Raw genomic sequence first — 20252 nt, forward strand, 5'->3', positions numbered from 1 at the left:
GTCATGTGCTTCTAGGTAATTGTGTAACAGCTGTTTGCCAGCACTGCAATGAGAAAGCCACACCTGTTTGACAGAGGAGCTGTGGAGTATTTCCACAAGGAGTATAGCAAAATGTAAAATTCAAGTGTACTCGCTAACATAAGAGATCTGCTTAAAGTTGTTAGTATACAAAAAAAAAAAATCTATTGAAACAGACAAATTAAGCAGCATTATCTGTTTTACAGATTTCGTATTACCTTGACATTTAAATAATAAGCTTACTAAGGGATTTGAGTTCTGAATTAGTTTGCAAGATCAGATTTTGGGAATGTAAAGATTGTGAAAAGCAAGATAAACCTAATTCTCATTTGTACCTTCTACTAATTCTATAGTGATAAAACTTGGAACATCATAGTGAACAACAGCCTGGGGAGTTGGTGCGAATTACAGTTCCACCATTTACCGGCTGTGTGACCTTGGGGCAGTCACTTAGTTACTTACTCTTTCCATTTCAGTTTCCTCATCTATAACAGGGGGATGGTAAAAACCCATTTTCATAGTTATTATGAGGATTCAATGAGTCAGTATTTGTAAAACACCTAAATAGATGTCTAGCCCATGATAAATGCTGTGTGTTTTTGAATAAATAAATAAACACATTGAAGAAACATGTAGAAACATCTTGATTCCTTGATTTTGCGCAGGAAATTGATGAGGATCTTACCTGTGTTGCCCCAGGATGTGTACATACCTTCAATATGGCACAAATCAGGCTGTACTGTGTGTAGTGGAATCCAGATCTTTCTCCCTGTTATGTGTGAGTGAGCTTCTCAAACAAATATATTCAAGATCATTGAATATATTATCTTTGTAACCTTGACATTAGGATAGTTTCTGGTTCAGACGGGTGTATTTTTAAGTGGTTTTTGAATAACAATAAATAGGAGATATGCATGCTTTTTTGGTTTGTGTCTGCGATGATGGCAGAAATGTATTTTTTCGATAAGAAAAGAAAGCATTTTCCCCCTAATCTTTTGCCAGATTTTCTCCTTTATGTGGTCTCAGGCTTGTTCAAAGGAGAATAAGCTTCTTGTTCCTGTTGCTTTTGTAATCATTTAAAGAAATTTTCAATGTCAATTCAAAAGAGAAATAAAATTGGCTTATGGGAACGTGCAGCTAAATCTCAGTGGTGGAAGAAGGATTATGAATCTTCTGCCCTGGCTAATTAGCCTAATGGAAGAAGTTTGGAGTTGGCTATCACCACTGGCAGCCTTGTGGCTGCTGTGTGTATGTACACATGCTTATTTTAAAAATATATTTTTGTTGATTTTAGAGAGGAAGCAGGGGAGTCGGGGGGGGGGGGGGGAAAGATAGAAACATCAATGATGAGAGAGAATCATTGATTGTCTGCCTTCTGCACACCTGGGGATTGAGCCTGCAGCCCAGGCATGTGCCCTAACCAGGAATCAGAAGAGAACTGTGACCTCCTGGTTCATAGGTGGATGGATGCTCAACCACTGAGCCACGCTGGCCGGCCTACATATGCTTATTTGAATGTATGCATTGTGATAGGCAGAGGCAATGTTTTATGGAAAGTCATTCTTTCACTGGATGGAAAAAGAAGGAATAGTCACACTAAATGAGTTGATTGGCAAATCTGCCCAGGAGACACTGGACAGCCCATTAATTGAGGGGAAAATTTGACTATAATTTTACTTTCTGTTGTTACAATGTTTAATCCTTGCCATTTAAAAAAAATTCAAATGGGTTTTACTAAATATCACCTGAACTAAGAAAGATTTTTTTATTTTGTGGAAGAGATCTAACAATATGATCAGAAACCATTTTCTAATTACCAAGAAGAATAAGGATGATTGCACAAAACAAAGAGTTGGTATTGTATATGGCATTTCTGTTTTTACAATATAACAATATAAAATTTAAAAATAACACATGCAGAAAGAGATGACAAATGTGCTCCTAAGAGAACAAGAGAAGTCTTTCATACATTTTACATACCTGTAACAGCCACGAAGGGTACATGAAATACTCAAAAATAAGTTACTGAGAAACACTTGGAAACTGAACACTCCTAACAAATGTTTTACTACTTTGAAATGCAAACACTGAGATTTAAGAGTATCTTCAATTGCAGTTAGTATATAACACAGATGCTGGACAACATGGTATAATGAAAACTTACATACCCCAGGTAGCACTTGCAATGCGTTATTATCCATCCACAACTCCCTTAAATTTTGTATTTGATCCAGAACTTCAGGCTGGGAGAGAAGTGGGAAGAAAGGAAAGAGGAGAAGAAACCAAATTAATCTTTTCTTATTACAGTATAAGGTATATGGTCTGGAACTTATATTTGGGAATCTAATGTTAATCCTCTAAGAAATTCCAAATTTAACAAACCTTTAGCAAAACTGGTGGTCCCTGAGTTAGCCAACCTAGAATTAATCTGAAAACAATCAGAATGACCTTTAAAAAACATGCTGCTGGGTATCAGTATGAAATTGCCTCCTCTACCCAGGAGAGTTGTGTGTTTCACATACTAGTTCTTTTTTTTTTTTTAAATATTTTTTATTGATTTCAGGGAGTGGGAGAGAGAAAATGATGAAAGTCACCTGCTGAGGATTGGGCCTACAACTCAGACATGTGCCCTGACTGGGAATCGAACCGTGATTTCCTGGTTCATAGGTTGATGCTCAACCACTTAGCCACACTGGCTGGGCTCACATTCTAGTTCTTAATAGACAGACAATTGCATTTTTTATTCAATCAAACTGCTTACCTGAATTCTAAAAAAAATAAAAATGTATTCTCCTTTAACACCCTATAATTATCATATGGAGCATTTATTACACTCTATTCAATAAGTGCATTGTTTCTTTATTAGAGTACTAGAGGCTTGGTGCATGAATTTGTGCACAGGTAGGGTCCAGTTGCCCACCCTGATGGGGGCCCATTGGGCCAGGCTGGCAGGGGGAGGGATCACGAGCGGTTGGCTCTTGATCGGGTGCGGGGGGGGTGGTAGGGGGTGGTGCTGGCCAGGGGGAAGGGCTGTGGAAAGTTGGCTGGCTAGCCCTGCCCTCAATTGGGGTGTTGGGAGCTAATTGGGAGCAGGGTCAGCTGGGGGGGGGCAGGGATCGGGGCACAGATCAGGCTGGTTGGCTGCCTCAGTGCGCATCATAGCCATCGGTTGTTCCATTTGTTTTGGTTGTTCCATCAGTCCAGTCCCTGGGCTTTTATATATATAGAAAAGCTTTTGAAGGGCAGAAAAATGTTTGTTTTTCAATCATTACAACCTCATATCCCCATTGTTTGCTACAGTACCTGACACACAGTAGGTTTTTATCATATGTGTTAGTGCCTTACATACCCCCCTCCAGGAATTACATCACCATGAGGTGATGACAATATGAATAAGACCCACAAATTTTTAAAAATTAATCTTTATTGTTGAGATTATTACAGATGTTCCTCTTTTCCCCCCAATAACTCCCCTCCACCGGGTTCCCACTCCACCCCAGGCTCTCGTCACCCTATTGTCTGTGTCCATAGGTATTGCCTACATGCATATAAGATCTTTGACTAATCATTTCCTGCACCCACTTCTCTCTGAGAATTATCATTCTGTTCCATTTCCATGCCCCTGATTCTATTCCATCCACCAGTTTAATCTGTCCATTAGATTTTTTAAAAATTAAATCTTTATTGTTCAGATTATTACAGTAATCCTCTTTTATCCCCGCATAGCTCCCCTCCACCTGGTTCCCACCCCACCCTCTTCCCTTACCCCCCCCCCGCGCCCCCATTGTCCTCATCCATAGGTGTATGATTTTTTCTAGTCTCTTCCCGCACCCCCACACCCCTTTCCCACCAAGAATTGTCAGTCCACTCCCTTTCTATGCCCCTGATTCTATTATATTCACCAGTTTATTCTGTTCATCAGATTATTTATTCACTTGATTTTTAGATTCACTTGTTGATAAATATGTATTTGTTATCAATAATTTTTATCTTTACCTTTTTCTTCTTCTTCCTTTTCTTAAAGGATACCTTTCAGCATTTCATATAATACTGGTTTGGTGGTGATGAACTCCTTTAGCTTTTTCTTATCTGTGAAGCTCTTTATCTGACCTTCAATTCTGAATGATAGCTTTGCTGGATAAAGTAATCTTGGTTGTAAGTTCTTGCTATTCATCACTTTGAATATCTCTTGCCACTCCCTTCTGGCCTGCATTTTTTCTATTGAGAAATCAGCTGACAGTCGTATAGGTACTCCCTTGTAGGTAACTAACTGTTTTTCTCTTGCTGCTTTTAAGATTCTCTCTTTGTCTTTTGCCCTTGGCATTTTAATTATGATGTGTCTTGGTGTGGTCCTCTTTGGATTCCTTTTGTTTGGGGTTCTCTGTGGATCCTTGACTTGTAAGTTTATTTCTTTCACCAGGTAGGGGAAGTTTTCTGTCATTATTTCTTCAAAGAGATTTTCAATATCTTGCTCTCTCTCTTCTTCTGGCACCCCCATAATTCAGATGTTGGTATGCTTGAAGTTGTCTAAGAGGCTCCTTACACTATCTTGATATTTTTGGATTCTATTTTCTTTTTGTTTTTCCGGTTGGGTGTTTTTTGCTTCTTCGTATTTCAAATCTTTCACTTGATTCTTGTGACCCTCTAATCTGCTGTTGGATCTCTGTATAATATTCTTTATTTCAGTCAGTGTATGCTTAATTTCTAGTTGGTCCTTTTTCATATCCTCGAGGGTCTCACTAGATTTATCGAGGGTCTCACTAAATTTATCGGCGGTTTCTAGAAAATTCTTGAAAAACCTTATAACCGTGGTTTTGAACTCTATATCTAGTAGTTTGCTTTCCTCCATTTCTGTCATTTTTGACCTTTTTCTTTGTCTCTGCATTTTGGCTGCTTCCCTGTTTTGATAGAGTGTTTTTCTGTGCTCGGTGTCCTATAGGGCCCAGTGGCTCAGCCTCCCCAATTACCTGAGGTGGACACTTTTGGTACACCCCTTTGTAGGCTTTGTGCACAGTCTTTTTGTAGTTAAGCCTTAATTTTTGTAGGTATCACTGGGAGGAATTGACCTCTAGGCCAATTGGCTGTGAGAATCAGCTGTGTTTATGGTGGGAGAACTTCTGTGCTGGAGACACCCTTATAGGCAAAGGCTTGCTTCAGTGGGGCTTTGGTGCTCACTGAGTCTGCCCCCTAAGTGTGTCCCTTATGGATCTGAGGAGTTGTAATCTGGATGGTCCCACTCTGACCACTGGGTACACTGGCTCTTGGATCTCTAAGGAGGTGCTAATTTAGCCTCTTCCTGAGGCTACCCAGCAGGAGCTATGGAGAGATTTGCAGATTCCTCTTCTTTGTTTGGGGTTTGGAGGTGCTAAGATGAGGCCCAGCTGTGAAGCAATGTAAGCTGCTGTGGGGTCTTGGGCCTTCTTTTGGATGTTCTGGGTCTCTCTGACCGAGCTGCAGTTTGTTAGGTAATTTTAGATTGCAAAGGGCCAGGCCATTCATATGCAAAAGCTTCTGGGCACAGCTTGGATGGGGCAGGGTATCAGGGAATCAACAGGGCAGAACAAACAACTATGGCTGCTCCTCACCCCTGCCCTATGAGGTCCCGGGTCTCAGTGTCCCGTGGTAATTTCTGCAGGCACCTCTGAGAGAAAGCCGCCTTGAGTTCCACCCGATGCCAGACGGTCCAGTTTCTCCCTGTATGAGTCTGGGTCCCCAGAGACTCGCCTGGAACTGGAGTCCAGAGAAGTCGGGAGCTTGAGATTCCCTCCCGATTGAAAAAGACATCTGCATCCACAGTTGCCAGCCCTTTCCACGTGAGCCTCCTTACCTCTGCACTTTACTTCCGCACCTCCTCTGAGTCTCAGTGTGCTTTTCTCTTTCCTTCTAGTTGCAGAATTTCCACTCAGCCAGCCTTCCGGTGGTTCTGGATGATATCCGTTTTGTCTTTTAGTTGTATTTGTGAAGTGATTGTGTGAGGCAGCAATTTCAGGTGTTCACCTATGCCGCCATCTTGGTTTCTCTCAGTCTAGGTTTTTCTGTTCATTAGAATTTTTATTCATTTGATTTTTAGATTCAATTTTTGATAAATATGTATTGTCACTTTGTTGTTCATATTTTTTATCTTTACCTTCCTCCTCCTCCTCCTCCTCCTCCTCCTCCTCCTCCTCCTCCTCCTCCTCCTCCTCCTCCTCCTCCTCCTCCTTCTTCTTCTTCTTCTTCTTCTTCTTCTTCTTCTTCTTCTTCTTCTTCTTCTTCTTCTTCTTCTTCAAAAATACCCTTCAGCATTTCATATAATACTGGTTTGGTGGTGATGAACTCCTTTTGCTTTTTCTTGTCTTTGAAGCTCTTCATCCGACCTTCAATTCTAAATGATAGCTTTGCTGGGTAGAGTAATCTTGGTTGTAGGTTCTTACTATTCATCACTTTGAATATTTATTGCCACTCCCTTCTGGCCTGCATAGTTTCTGTTGAGAAATCAGCTGACAGTTGTATGGACACTTCCTTGTAGGTAACTAACTGTTTTTCTCTTGCTGCTTTTAAGATTCTCTCTTTGTCTTTTGCCCTTTGCATTTTTATTATGATGTGCTTTGGTGTGGACCAGTCAGAAATTAAGCATACACTGACTGAAAGAAAGAACAATATACAGGGATTCAACAGTAGACTAGATGTTCCCGAGAATCAAATCAATGATTTGAAATACAAGGAAGCAAAAAAAATACCCAACCAGAAGTGCAAAAAGAAAAAATAATCCAAAAATATGAAGATAGTGTAAGGAGCCTCTGGGACAACTTCAAGTGTACCGACATCCAAATTATGGGGGTGCCAGAAGAAGAGAGAAAGATATTGAAAACCTATTTAAAGAAATAATGACAGAAAACTTGCCATACCTGGTGAAAGAAATAGACTTACAAGTCCAGGAAGCATAGAGTCCCAAACAGGAGGAATCCAAAGAGGACCACAACAAGACCCACTCATTTCTTATCTCTTCATTTATCAACAAATAATTATTTGTTGTGGAGATGCCTACTATAGGAAAGGCACAAATCAGAATCCACAGTTATTCAAACTTCACTCCTGCCTTGACATAGCTAATAATTTAATTGGGGAGACGAATGTATATAAATAACCAGAACACAAGATAGCACATGGGAGGAAAGAATAATGTAGAGAAGTTCAGAGAAAGGAGAGAGAGAATATAACCAAGGTGTAACACATGGCACATAAGAAAACATTTTAATTACCTAAAAAATTGTCTCTAAATTCTGTCTCCTGGGAAGCAGGCTGAATAGAGAGGATAGAGGTTGCTATTGCTGCCAGCATCATTTCTTGATTTGTGATGACATTTTTCTGATTTCTCTTTAGAAATGATCTGTTCCCCAACTGTAAGGCTGCCTGCTTCCCTTGGAGTTAATTCCTTTTTACTGTTCCAGAGGAGTGGCTAAAGCCTAAGCTAATTAGTGTGTATTTACCTGACCACAGGGATTGGCTCAAAGATGGGAACATGATCCCTTCAGAGCAGATAATTCTTTGAATGGGCCTTCTTTGAAAAGACATTTGGTCTTCCCTGCTGGATTCAAAACTGGAAGGGTACAGCCCTGGAGCTTCCAGCATGAAGTAAGGGGAGAGCCTGTTTGAATTAAAAGATGGATTCCGATGACATCATATTAGTCTGAAATTAATCCATATTTGAAATCAGATTTTTTGTCTCTTCCAACTGACCTGAAATAAGACACAACTACAGTTTAATAAAACTTGAGACTTAAGAGAGCCAGTGTATTTTACAGTGTACTAGTGGAAAAGAGTGGAATTGTATTAATGTTATGATTAGAATATTGGCAATTGTGGATCAGTAGGAGTTATGCATACGTTTATGACACATTAAAAGGGCTTTTGAGACTTCCAGGACAACTGGGGAGATATTATGGGATGCCTTTAGCCAGCAATTGCAATGGAATGTGGGACTATTCCTGGGATAAATTTCCTTTATAACAAGGATCAAAACCTAAAGTCAGAGCATGGCATTCTACTGTGGAATCAGAGGCATGAGCACCTGTGGGAGATTTCTCTGTGTAGGAAACTATTCCCACTGTCACTTAGATCTTAGAGGCTAAGTGATGGTCTGGTGTATGTTATACTGGTTTTTGTCATTCTGGTTTTAGGGTCAACGGTCAGCAAATCTCCTGGAACTGGGATGACTGAAGATCAGAATCTGTATATTTTGAAGTTAGTTCCTAGGATTCTTATGCAAACATGCTATTTATCTACAAGCTACATAGTAGTCAGACTCAGCATTTAAGAAACAATGTCAAAAGAATGGTTACAATTCCCCACATTTACAGATAGAGTCTATGGAAGCCTTGTGTTTTGTTAGGGAGATAGGACTCTGTTGTATGGGTGAAGGAACACCACTAAAAGATGTGTATTAGGAAGTGATTTTGGCAGATAGGTATCATATGTATATATATATTACTTTATTCTAGTGGAAAAAAGGAAAGGAAAAAAACCACCCAAAACTTACTAGGGCTAATAATGAAAGAGATAATGAATAAAGAGAAAAAGTTGGGTTCAGGAAACATTTAGAAGATGAAAACTGTTGGACTTGGTGACTGGATATGGTAATGAAAGAGTAGGTCATGTATGTCTTCTAGCTTCCCAGCATGTGGTGGTGCCAACAAAATGAAGATGCAAAATATTGAGGTAGAAGCATATATGTGGGAGAGACTGAATTCAGATTAAATCATGATTAGCTTTAGGTTTATGTGAGACATGGGTGGAGATGTCAAGGAATCACTTGGCTATAAAATCTGAAGCTTGGAGAGTAAGTCTGAGTTAAGGATATGACATTATTTTGTGGAAATGGAAATCCTGTGGACAGACTCCCTAAGGGGAATGTGAAGGGTATCAGAAATGCAGTTCACTGAGAAATAATCTCTGGGGAACACTAACACTTGAGAGCTGAAAACAGGAAGAGCAACCTATAGAAAAAGGCAAAAAGTTATGGAGTCCAGGAGAGTAAGGGGTTACTAGAATCCAACAAATAGAGTTGGGTTAAGAATAAGAAAGTGAACAGGAGTGTCATACACCAAGGAGAGGTATCCAGTGAAATAAAAGACTGAAGATGTCCACTCAGTTTTGGAACTAGTAGGACACTGGTAACCTTAGTGATAACTGTTTCATGCTATAACTATATTATACAGAGTTGAAGATAAGAGGCAAATAAATGGGCACAACACAGATAGGATATCATTTGTAAAGTTTGGATGAGAAGAGAAAAGTTGAGGGGCTAGAAAGAAATTGAGGAAGTCAAGGGAAAAGAAAGTTGATAGGAAAACACTAGCAAAGAGGGAAAGATTGAAGACTTAAAATAGTATAAAATTAATGGAGTAAATTCCAAAAAACAAGAAAAAAAGATAAGACTGATAGCACAAGAGAAGGTGCTGGCCTTGAAAAGAAGTGAGACACCTGAAGTTCAAGGGAAGATGGTAAGGATGGTGTGGATGTAAATGGGCATTTTGTATGGGAGGGGGCTGAAGTTGAGAGAGAGCATGTCCGAAGGCCTCAAATTTTCTTTTAAAATAAAACAACACAACTATATTTTTTAATTGATTTCAGAGAGGAAGGGAGAGAGAGAGAGAGAAAGAGAGGAGAGAGAGAGAGAGAGAGAGAGAGAGAGAGAGAGAGAGAGAGAAACATCAGTGATGAGAGAGAATCATTGATCAGTTGCCTCCTGCATGCCCCCCACTAAAGGTTGAGCCTGCAACCTGACCCGGCTAAGAATCCAATCTTGTCCTCCTGGTTTATAGGTCGATGCTCAACCACTGAGCCATGCTGACCAGGCTCAAATTTTCTTGATGAAGTAGGGATTAAGATGATCTGTTGCGCAGAAAGGGGCAAGAATTTTGATACATATAACACTTGGGGACTATGGTATAAACTGAGTCATTTAAGGGGAATTAAAGAGGAAGGCAAAGACAATCAAAATAGCTCCATGAATGATAATTATTTTAACTCTTTGGGGGGCTAGCTGGGAGACTGACAGTCTAGGGGGGAAAAGACAGAAAAAACAAGATAATTTAGTTTTTCATGAGGTCAAAGAAGACTAGTAGGAATGAGAGATTGAAAGAATGAGACAAATTAAAAAAATTAGGAGAGAACAGAAGTTAGGAGTTTACGATTTCTGAAGGGATTCCAGGCATTGACAAAATTCAGGTTGTAAGCCTAGGTAGCATGAAGTCTTTGTGTGTGGGCAGAAGAGGATGCAGTGGGAACATAAGGCTTGGCATGATCTCTAATGATTTGGGTAGCCTTTGACGTACTGTGTAACTTGCTTCCTTGGCTGTGTCAGACAAAGTGGCAGATATAGCTGAACATTTGTTCCTCTAAAATATCTCTAACACTGGGCTCTACTGGGGACCCTATGCACCTATGACTACTTGAAAAGGGGTAACTAATGCTAACCTATGTTTCTACTTTATTTCAAAATTTCTCATTTGGATTTATTTTATACCATAATAAGGTAATAATCATCCCACTTTATGAATGAAGAGTCTGATCATTATTTCCTGGGGAAAATGAGAATGATTTGATAAAGTTTGTAAAACTATAGCTAGGATTGTTTCTCAGGACTTCTGGCTTCAAAGATGCTATCATATTACAGCTTACAATTGAAATCTATAATAATAAAAGGATAATATGCAAATCGATCGATCAACTGAACAGCAGAACGACTGTCAGGATGACCTTCTGGACAACCATGCTATGACACTCGCTGGTGCCAGGCCAGCCAAAGTGGGTGCGATGTGGTTGGTCGGGGGCCTGTCCATCATCCCATGATCTCCCTGCAGAGGGAGGTGCAGGCCACAGGCCAGCAGGGCGATCGATCAATTGGGGGGCTCTATGATTGCCCCAAAAAAGAGGCCCAGGCCACCAACCAGCAGACTGTGGCAGGTGGGCGGAGCCTCCCTCTGTGGGGGCAATGGATCATAGGGCTCCTGGAGTGTGAGAAGGCACAGGCTGGGCTGAAAGAACCCTTCCCAGAGTGCACACATTTCATGCACTGGGCCTCTAGTCCTGAAATAATAAAGAATGCTGGTGATCACAAATACCTTATAAATAAAGTAAATCATATGCTGGCTTTTAAAACAAGACAATATTCTTATTACTGGATATTAAAATAAAATGTACCACAGAAGAAATTTCAGCAACTTCCTAATAATAGCAGAGATGAAATATATTTAGCAGATCAACATATAACCTTTCCGAAACAAAAACCACAACTTAAAGATGATGAAATGGCATTTCATGATTAATAGACCGTATTAAAGTGGATCTTGGAATTAAACTAAATGCTTACACCCAACCTAACACATAAATTGCCTTTTTTCATGCTACTTAATTTCATCCCAAAGTCAATTGTTTCCATTAAAAATGAATGAATTGTCAAGAATGGCTTGTTGTATTTAATGCTGGTGAGTTAAACACTCACATAAACTACTTTGGGGAATATAAATTAGTGTTATCTTTTAGGAAAAAATTTTCAAATATGTTTCTCATGTCTTGAAAACATTCATATCTACTTTTAGGCAACTGTCCTACTAAAATTATCTGAAATATAGAAAAATCTTATTGTAGAAATATTTCATTGTAGAATAATTAATAAAAATAAAAATTTGGTTATGATCCAAATAAACAACAGCATAAGGAATAGATAACCAAATAATAATAATAAAGTCATATATTGGTATAGTATGCAAAAATAAAAATAAATTATATTTTTATGAAGATGGATAGATCTTGCAAACACTATTGACTGAAAAAGCAGTTATTGACAATTCATTGCTATGTATTTACAAAACATATTTATGCAGTAGAAAACAGTGATATGTGGAATAGATACACACCAAATTCAAAGTAGTAATTGCCCTGGGGTTGAAATCAGACTAGGAGGGAGGGATTGGAATAAGATTAGGAGGGAGGACAGATGACTTCTCATTGAGCTACAGTGTTTTACATCTTTAATTAAAAAATCTAACTCAAATATGAAAATAATTAACATTTGTTCATTTTGGTTAGTAGGTGTTTGATATATTTAAATTTTCATATTTTATGAAAATATTTTTATGTTTATATTTACTTTAAAAAGTTAGAAAAAATCAGGAGAAACTATATCAAAATATTAATTTTAAAAAACCTCAGTGGTGAAATTATGATTGATTTTAATTTTCTTCTTTTTGCATTTTTTCTGTTTCCCAAATTTCCTATAGTATGTAGGCACTACATTTAATAACCAGAAAAAATGAGAGAACATCTCAGTGTCTTTTCTTCAAATTGATACCTAACTACTTAGAATTCTTTTTGAAGGAGTCTTACTTTGATTAGTTGAAATGAGTTATGAAAATAGTTACATCAGTATTAACATAAATAGAACATATATTTTGCATGACTACAACAAATTTCTGTAATTTGTGCCATGTATATGCAATCTTAGGCTGTCCTATTGATTTGACATATGTGCTACTTTTATTCCACTAATTTTGATAATAGTTAGATTATATTTATGTATATACCTATTAAATTTTTCTTCCAATGATGTTAAGAGAAATGTTAAGTATAAAAATCATAATATATGACTTCTGTTTAATTTTGTCAACATTAAGCTAGGGAACTTTAAGTTTTAAAAAGAGAACTTTAAAGTATCTTAAAATTGATGAGATTATCTGGCAGATATCATTAAAAAAAACTTTCAATTCCCAGAGACTACACAAAACTGGAAGGCAACAGGATGGAACCTGTCTCAAAATATATACAAATAAACTTAAAGATGTTTTCTCAAATCAGTAAATGTAAAATAGCCAATTTAAATTTTAAAAATTATATTCTCTCACTAACGTGACATGATAGTCACTGAGATATTCCAGTTATTATATTTTTTCTAAAATGTGAGATCACAATTCAAAGTATTATTTTTTATTTCCTTTTACTTTTGCCATCTTTGTTTAATAACGTTTGGAATATGCAATTTGCCAAGGAATTATGATGACATTTTAAGAAACTTTCATTTTTCTTGAAATCTTTCATTTAATAATATACTTGGCTTATTACTAGCCCTTTAGCTCTCACAACTGGGAAATCTTTTATTCATTAATTTTATAGTACACAATTGAAACTCTTTCTGATGCACAAAATTGGATGACTAAAATTGTTCAGCTCTTGATGGCAAGCTTCTTGCTAATTCTCTCAACTGTCCTGTCTTACATGCCTTGGGACTGTTTAACTTCCTCAGTTAATTTTTTGGTGATGAAAAGGTTAGCTCCATAGGGTCCAAGTCTGTTTCCAGTTTACATTAGTTTCATGTTTCTAAATTTTATTTCAGATGCTGATGCCACTAAAAAGTTCATAAAATTCTAACTATGTTTTAAATTTAATTATTCCAATTGAGTGATATTTAAGAAAAATATTTCTATAATTTAGAAATTATTGAATAAAAAACAGATATTCTTAGAGACAGTTAATAAAATGCACTGCTGGGGAAATGTGATTAATTTATAATTAATTAAAATACTTTCAGCCATAAGCTCTTATGAATATTTTAATATGAACATGAGTGTAATATATTCTGTTTAAATACTCTGATGAGTATATTGATGGCACAAAGGAAAAAAATCTACATGATGTTGAGAGGGAGAGACAATACATCAAATGACTAAAATAATATCCTAAATGATATGAAAATGTTCCCCAGCTGGTGTTGCTTAGTTGTTGAACATTGACCCATGAACCAAAAAGTCACCAGTTTGATTCATGGTCAAGGCAGATGCCCGGGCTGTGGGCTCGATACCCAGTAGGGGGTGTGCATGAGGCACCAATATAAGGTTCTCTCTCACCAATGTTTCTATCTCCCCCTACGCCCCTCCTCTCTCTCTAAACAATCAATAGAGACATCTGAAAATGTTCAAAGACTTGATAGTTTTAACAACACGAAGTTTAATAGGGACAAATGTAAAGTCATGCGATATGTCCCCCAAATCAAGCATACAAGTATAAACAGTAGCAGAAGTGGGTGTGAATATAACTGGGGATTTAACTCAAGAGTAAGCTCAGTATTCATTGATTCATCCTATATAATAAAAGGGTAATATGCAAATAGACTGAACGGCAGAACAACCGAACAACCAGTCAAAGCATAATATGCTAATGACATACTAAGGCTGTTCAACTGCTTGTTATGACGTGCACTGACCACCAGGGGGTAGACAGCCGACTAGTCACTATGATGTGCACTGACCACCAGGGGGCAGATGCTCCAACTGGTAGGTTAGCTTGCTGCTGGGGTTTGGCCAATTAGGACTGAGCGAGATGGGCTGGACACGCCCTGGAGCCCTCCCTTGGTCCCTTCATGGCCTGATTGTGCACCGGTGGGATCCCTCAGCCTGGCCTGCACCCTCTTGCATGACCTCTCAGGGGATGTCAGAGAGCCTGTTTCAGCCCAATCCCACAGGCCACTCCCCTTGGGAGGGTGCCCGATGCAGGGCTCATGGCTGGTGAGTGCAGCTGTGGGAGCGCGAGCCTCTCCTGATGGGGGCTGATTGGGTGCGAGCCCGCGGCAGGCACAGTGGGGCTGGGATGAGCGGGAACGGCAGGTAGAAGCTACAGACAGCGGCATTGGACTGTGGGTTTTGGCCTGATCCCTGCAGGCCACCCAGAGGGACCCCACCAGTGCACGAATTTGTGCTCCGGGCCTCTAGTTTGTTTATAAGTGCATTCATTCAGTAAAGAAATACTATGTACTCATGCAAAGAAAGCATTAAAATGGTCTCTAGGAATTTAATTCAGACTATGACAAGACTGTTCCCAAATCTTTTTTTTGTCAATATCCTGATCTATATGCAACCATTAACCCACATATGGACTACTGTATTTTAGGTTTCCAAGTATAAAGGTGTCTGCAACAAATCAGAGATTATTCAAAGAATATTTGGAAACGATGCCATAGGAAAAATGGCTAAAATAATGCAAACTAAAATTTAGGCTAGGGAATAGGAGATATAGGTGTCAAAGACTTCATCTTTGTTTATCTGGGGGTTGTTGTAAGGAAGATATTTGTCCTATCTTCATCCCCAGTTCAGAATCAATGAGGAAAGTTGTAGGAAGGTAAAGGTAAGTAAGCATCACATAAGGAATACTTTTTCCAAGTTTGATTTGTCTAAAATAAAATAGTCTAATTTCCTGCATGTGATAATAACTGTTCTGTTAAATAAATATATAACTCCCTAAGAAGATAGAAATAATAAAAATAAAACGAAATAACAACATTAACTAAATTCTATTGGACACTTATATAGTAAGGTACTTACAAAGTGCATGTACATAAATTATTCTTGAATCTTTGCAACTATCCTACGAGGCACGTACTATTGGACAAGCAGTGAGCAGACTAGAGCGGTTAAGAGCACAATTTAAGACAGTTCAGATTTAACTTGTAAGATCTTGGTTTAAGTTTCCTCATTTCTAATAGGTGAATGACAGTAGTATTGGTCACATAGGGGGATAATGAGAATGAACCCTGTTAAAACATTTAAAGTGTTTAGAACATTGCCTGACTCTACATGCTAATGCTCAATGCTCAGTGAATGTTAGCTATTAGCCCCGCCTTACAGACAGAGATTCAGGCATAAAGAAGCAAATTACTGTGCTCCAAACTATATGGCTGATATACGGGGATGGCAAGAGCCTGATCTTGAACTTTTATTTTTATTTATTAAAATTATTTTTCTTTATTGATTAAGATATTACATATGTGTCTTTATCCCCCCCATCGCCCTCCCACCCCCACTCATGAACTTGTAAAATATATGATGAATAAGGTTTAAAAGGAGAGAAGTATTCCAGAGAAAAGGTATAAATGGCTCACACCTAGCACGATGCTACCTTAGAATGAAGGTACCAAAGGAGGAGATCAGATGTTAAAGGCAGAGTTTAATTCATTCAACAATTTCATTTAATTAGTACTTATTAGGAGTCTATTAAGTACCAGGCACCGGAGAAAGACTGAGAACAAAACAAAGAAGCCCTCATGGAGATTACATTGTAGTGTTTCATGTTTCCTAGGCTAGTTCCTACAAAGTGTTAACAGCTGGACAAGGGAAGGAATGCTGGTTTCATTATTTCCACTTTAATGTACTACTGTCCATCTAGATTGCAAACTTGAATGACCTTGTCTGAATCCAAATAACACATACACTCTCATCCCATAATTCAAACTGGCCGTGCTGCCTTCTTCATTCAAAAAACTGCAGTCACTTCCTTCATCCACCCTGTGTCTCCACATTTCATCATGTCCACTCCTGCCTGCAACAGTTTTCCCATTATCCAAAGATTATAAAGCCATGATGCTTGTACTGCGTCACAAAGAACTCTTATCTGACCCTCGCTTACTTCTTAGCCTCTTCTGTCACTATACCTCCGTTCGAACTAGAGCCTCCAGGAAAACCCAACTCTTTGCTTTTCTTCAAGGCATCATACTTTATTTTGCAATTTGCCTTTGCAGATGTTCTAAGCCTGTTCTGCTCTTTCTTGGTTTGGTGAGAAATCCTTTCTTCTGTGTTGGTCTCCTTACCATAGTGCTTTACATATTACACTGTGAGTTCCTTGATGCAGGAACTAAATCTTGTTTAATCTGTGTCGCCATCTACATTCCATGGTAACTTGTACATTCTAACGCTTCAAAAATTTCATCTGAATTGAACAAAATAAACAATCCACATCCACAATCAATCCTCTCCTCTACTCCATCACAGTAGTTCATTCCCAAGATCCCACTTAAACTTTGTCACCACAAATACCAGTGTCACCTCTGAAATCTCAATTGCAGGTATGCTGACGTCTGACTAGCACCTCCTAGCCTTCCAGTTCATGCGTCCCAGTATCTGCAGAGGTTCTTAATATGACATATTAGGAATATGCCCAATTTATCTTTCATCATCTACCTTTCCTGCCTCACTGAGAGTAATGATAAACACTCTATCATCATTACACAGTTTCTCACAAATGTCACTCAGAAACGTTGCCCTCTTCCTTGTGTCACATTACCTACCTGAACTTAACCTAGGTTGAATCCATCTTTCTGCCTTTTCTGCTACAGGACCAAGCTTTGTTGGGAAAACTCAGCTTGGCTGACTGGTCTCATTTTAAATTTATGACAAATACTTGAAATGTGGATTGCATTCTGCCAGACAACTCTATTATTTTGCTCCAAGAAGTTGCTTATCAAATCTCTGAACTAGTTCATGGTTCGTTAACCATATCAAAAGTATTCTCCTCTTACCCCAGCTTATAACTTACCCTACACAAACAAGCAGGGATGCATTTACTCCAAAGGTGTTTAAGCTTAAGCTTCAGGCCTCTCCCGTGCATGGTGAGAAACATTTACAAAGAAATATACTTCAAAGGCAATTGGTTAAGATTGCTGCAGTTTGCTGCATAGACTTTCACTCCAGCATACTTTCTTGGCTATAATGTGGCACACTTGGGATCTGGCTTAGCTGAAGTTGAATTGGGGATGCATTAAGTTTAGATTCAGTGCAATATGTTGATATGTTTTGTAGCCACTTTTGTGGTTCTCTTTAGCTAACCAACTCTGGCCCCCCCAAATTCATGTCCCCTTCCAGCTCACTTGAGTTCTAGATCACATATCTTCCACCTCTTTTTGTCTTTGCAGTGGAGTTGACTGTTTTCCACACACACCAACCTGTTTCTCCCAGGTCACCTCCAGCAGCATACAAGTAAGCTTTAGTTTCTCTCATCATTTTAAAAAAATACTATTTTTATTGCCTCTTCACCTTCTTCTAGTTACTTTTCCATTTGTTTACTCTTTTTCACAGAGACACTTTAGAAAAAGTATGGCCACTACCTATCTTTGCTTCCTGGTCTTTAATTTACCCTTCCAGACATTCAGATGTGTCACTGAAAACCACTCTTCTGTAAGTCATCATCACCTCCATTTTAAAGTGGAGGTAAAATACAGCTATATAAGTCAGACTTAGTACTTAGCTGCTAAGTCAGACAAAAAGCAAATCAGAGAAGAAAAAACAATATTAAATGGAGAAATGCAAAATTTACAATAAAGCCCAGTTGATTAAAGGAAATTATACAAATGTAAGTATTTCTTTATTTTATTGAAGTTATTGGGGTAACATTGGTTAATACAATTATATAAGCTTCAGGTATATAATTCTATAATACAACATCTGTATATTGTATTGCGTGTTCACCACCCCAGGTCAGGCCTCCTTCCATTACCACTCATCTCTCCTTTACCCTCTTCTACCTCTCCCCATCCTCTTTTCCCTCAAGATAGAGAAAAAACAAGCAGTTGACAATATAATTTTAAATTCTGGAATCTTTGGGTAATGTATGGGTATTAATTGGTGCAAATTATAATTATAGTAACCTATGTAATTTCAATGTTATACCTAATTCTCATCTCATTAAATTTTGAAATGTTGAAAACACGTACATGAACTTTTTAAATCACATTCATGTACTTTGATACATCATATTCTACAATGTACACATTCCTATGAACTAGTCTCTGAAAGTATCTAAAACTGTTTTCTTTCTTCTGTATCAAATAAATATTTTTTTCAATATAGATATTTCATTGAATGAAAAACAAAGCTGAGTCACTATTTTTATTTACCACTGTTAGTCAATTCCCTAATGTGAATTAGTGAGAAATGTTTTTAATAAAACTGCTGAGATTTATGTAAGAAGCTATGTGTAACATTAGTCTTATTTTCTACAGACCCTGGGTAAATTCTCTTTGTATTACTACTTGATGATAACATTATTGGATTTTACTTATTTAATACAGTGAAAGTAAGTTTATCTGGTAAATCAATAACCTGAAATCTCTTTAAGCTGTTAGTTCCATACTCACTAATATGAGCTTCTGGAGCAGGGCTTGCATTTCTGAATCCCTGACACTTAGCTGTGTGTCTGTTGCAAAAATACTGGCAATGACCCTTGAAGGTCACAAAGACGTAGTACAACACTGAATTACCTTTTGAATCCCAAGACTACTTCGATTCAGAGTAATTTCAATGTAATTCAAAATTCAAATTCTTTGAAAAATCAATAATCAATATTTTGTATGTAAGATAAGTTCTCTTTTAAACTGTATAATGCCCCGTTACTTCAACAGAAAACAACAGAGAAATTAATGTCACTAGTCTGCTAAACAGTAAGAAACTGAACTGTCAGGTGTGCATGCATTATCATTTCTGCCTGGAAGTAGAAAATGATAAGGCAGGTCATTATGCCTTGTCAGTATCTTAAATTTGTCCAGTGGAAGCGAGGAACTACTTTAAAAATTTTAAATCTTTCCATGTGAAGACCATTTTATTATGTGTTTGGTCATAAGAGTAGCTCATTAGAGGCTGGCAAGAACAGAGACCAGGCAAGACACATTCATGTTTGGGTTCCAAAGTCATCTTGTCTTTGATTTATAGCAGTTAGGAAATGCTAAAACAGAGTCATCACCATTGTATCCCCATCACCTAGACTAGAGGATCCTTAGTAAATATTTGTTAAATGAAAAAAGAAAAATATTATATTATCAGTGCAAGATTTTATCTTACTGTGCTTTAATTTTCTCATTATAATTATCTTACTTTACTGCATAGTGAGGTTATGTACTTTAATAAAATCTTGTGTCTCTCATATCATGGGCTCTTAAACTGCATTTTGAGGGACATAAATACTTTTAAACATTATCAGATTTCTATGGGTTATTTTAAGTAGACTTGAGTTATTAAATTTGCACATTTTAATTTTATAATTCTTTAATGTTTGTTTTATTTATTACTTCTGAATATTTCATCTACTTTTATAATACATTCTAATATTTACTCCATTTATAAATTTATTCTCAATTAAGGGTTGAATCAGAACACCAATGGTATACATATCACTGGACATTTTTTAGGTTTGTTTGACCATATCCCACATAAATAATATAAGCTGGTAAAGAATATGTTTAACATTCTACAACATTTATCTTTAAACCTGGTTATTTGAACACTTATTATCTAAATAATAATCATCTAAACCTAGCAACTTATAATAATTCTCATTTTAGTATTTAAACTATAATACTGATTTGTAAATATTCTAACTGGCCACTTCTGAAAATTTAACAAGTACTTATCAAGTACCAAGCTTAGGTATGGCACTGT

General features: G+C 37.6%; 1 protein-coding gene across 1 annotated transcript in view; it reads right to left on the reverse strand.

Moving 5' to 3' along the window:
• LRRC7 (leucine rich repeat containing 7) overlaps positions 1–20252 on the reverse strand; it is a 495371-nt gene that overhangs the window by 146663 nt on the left and 328456 nt on the right. Inside the window, exon 9 of the mRNA XM_059689215.1 lies at positions 2187–2261. Within this exon, the coding sequence (XP_059545198.1) occupies positions 2187–2261 (75 nt within the window). The remainder of the gene's footprint in view (positions 1–2186; positions 2262–20252) is intronic.

The sequence above is a fragment of the Myotis daubentonii genome, chromosome 3 (assembly GCF_963259705.1).
Source record: "Myotis daubentonii chromosome 3, mMyoDau2.1, whole genome shotgun sequence".
NCBI classification, from domain to species: domain Eukaryota; kingdom Metazoa; phylum Chordata; class Mammalia; order Chiroptera; family Vespertilionidae; genus Myotis; species Myotis daubentonii.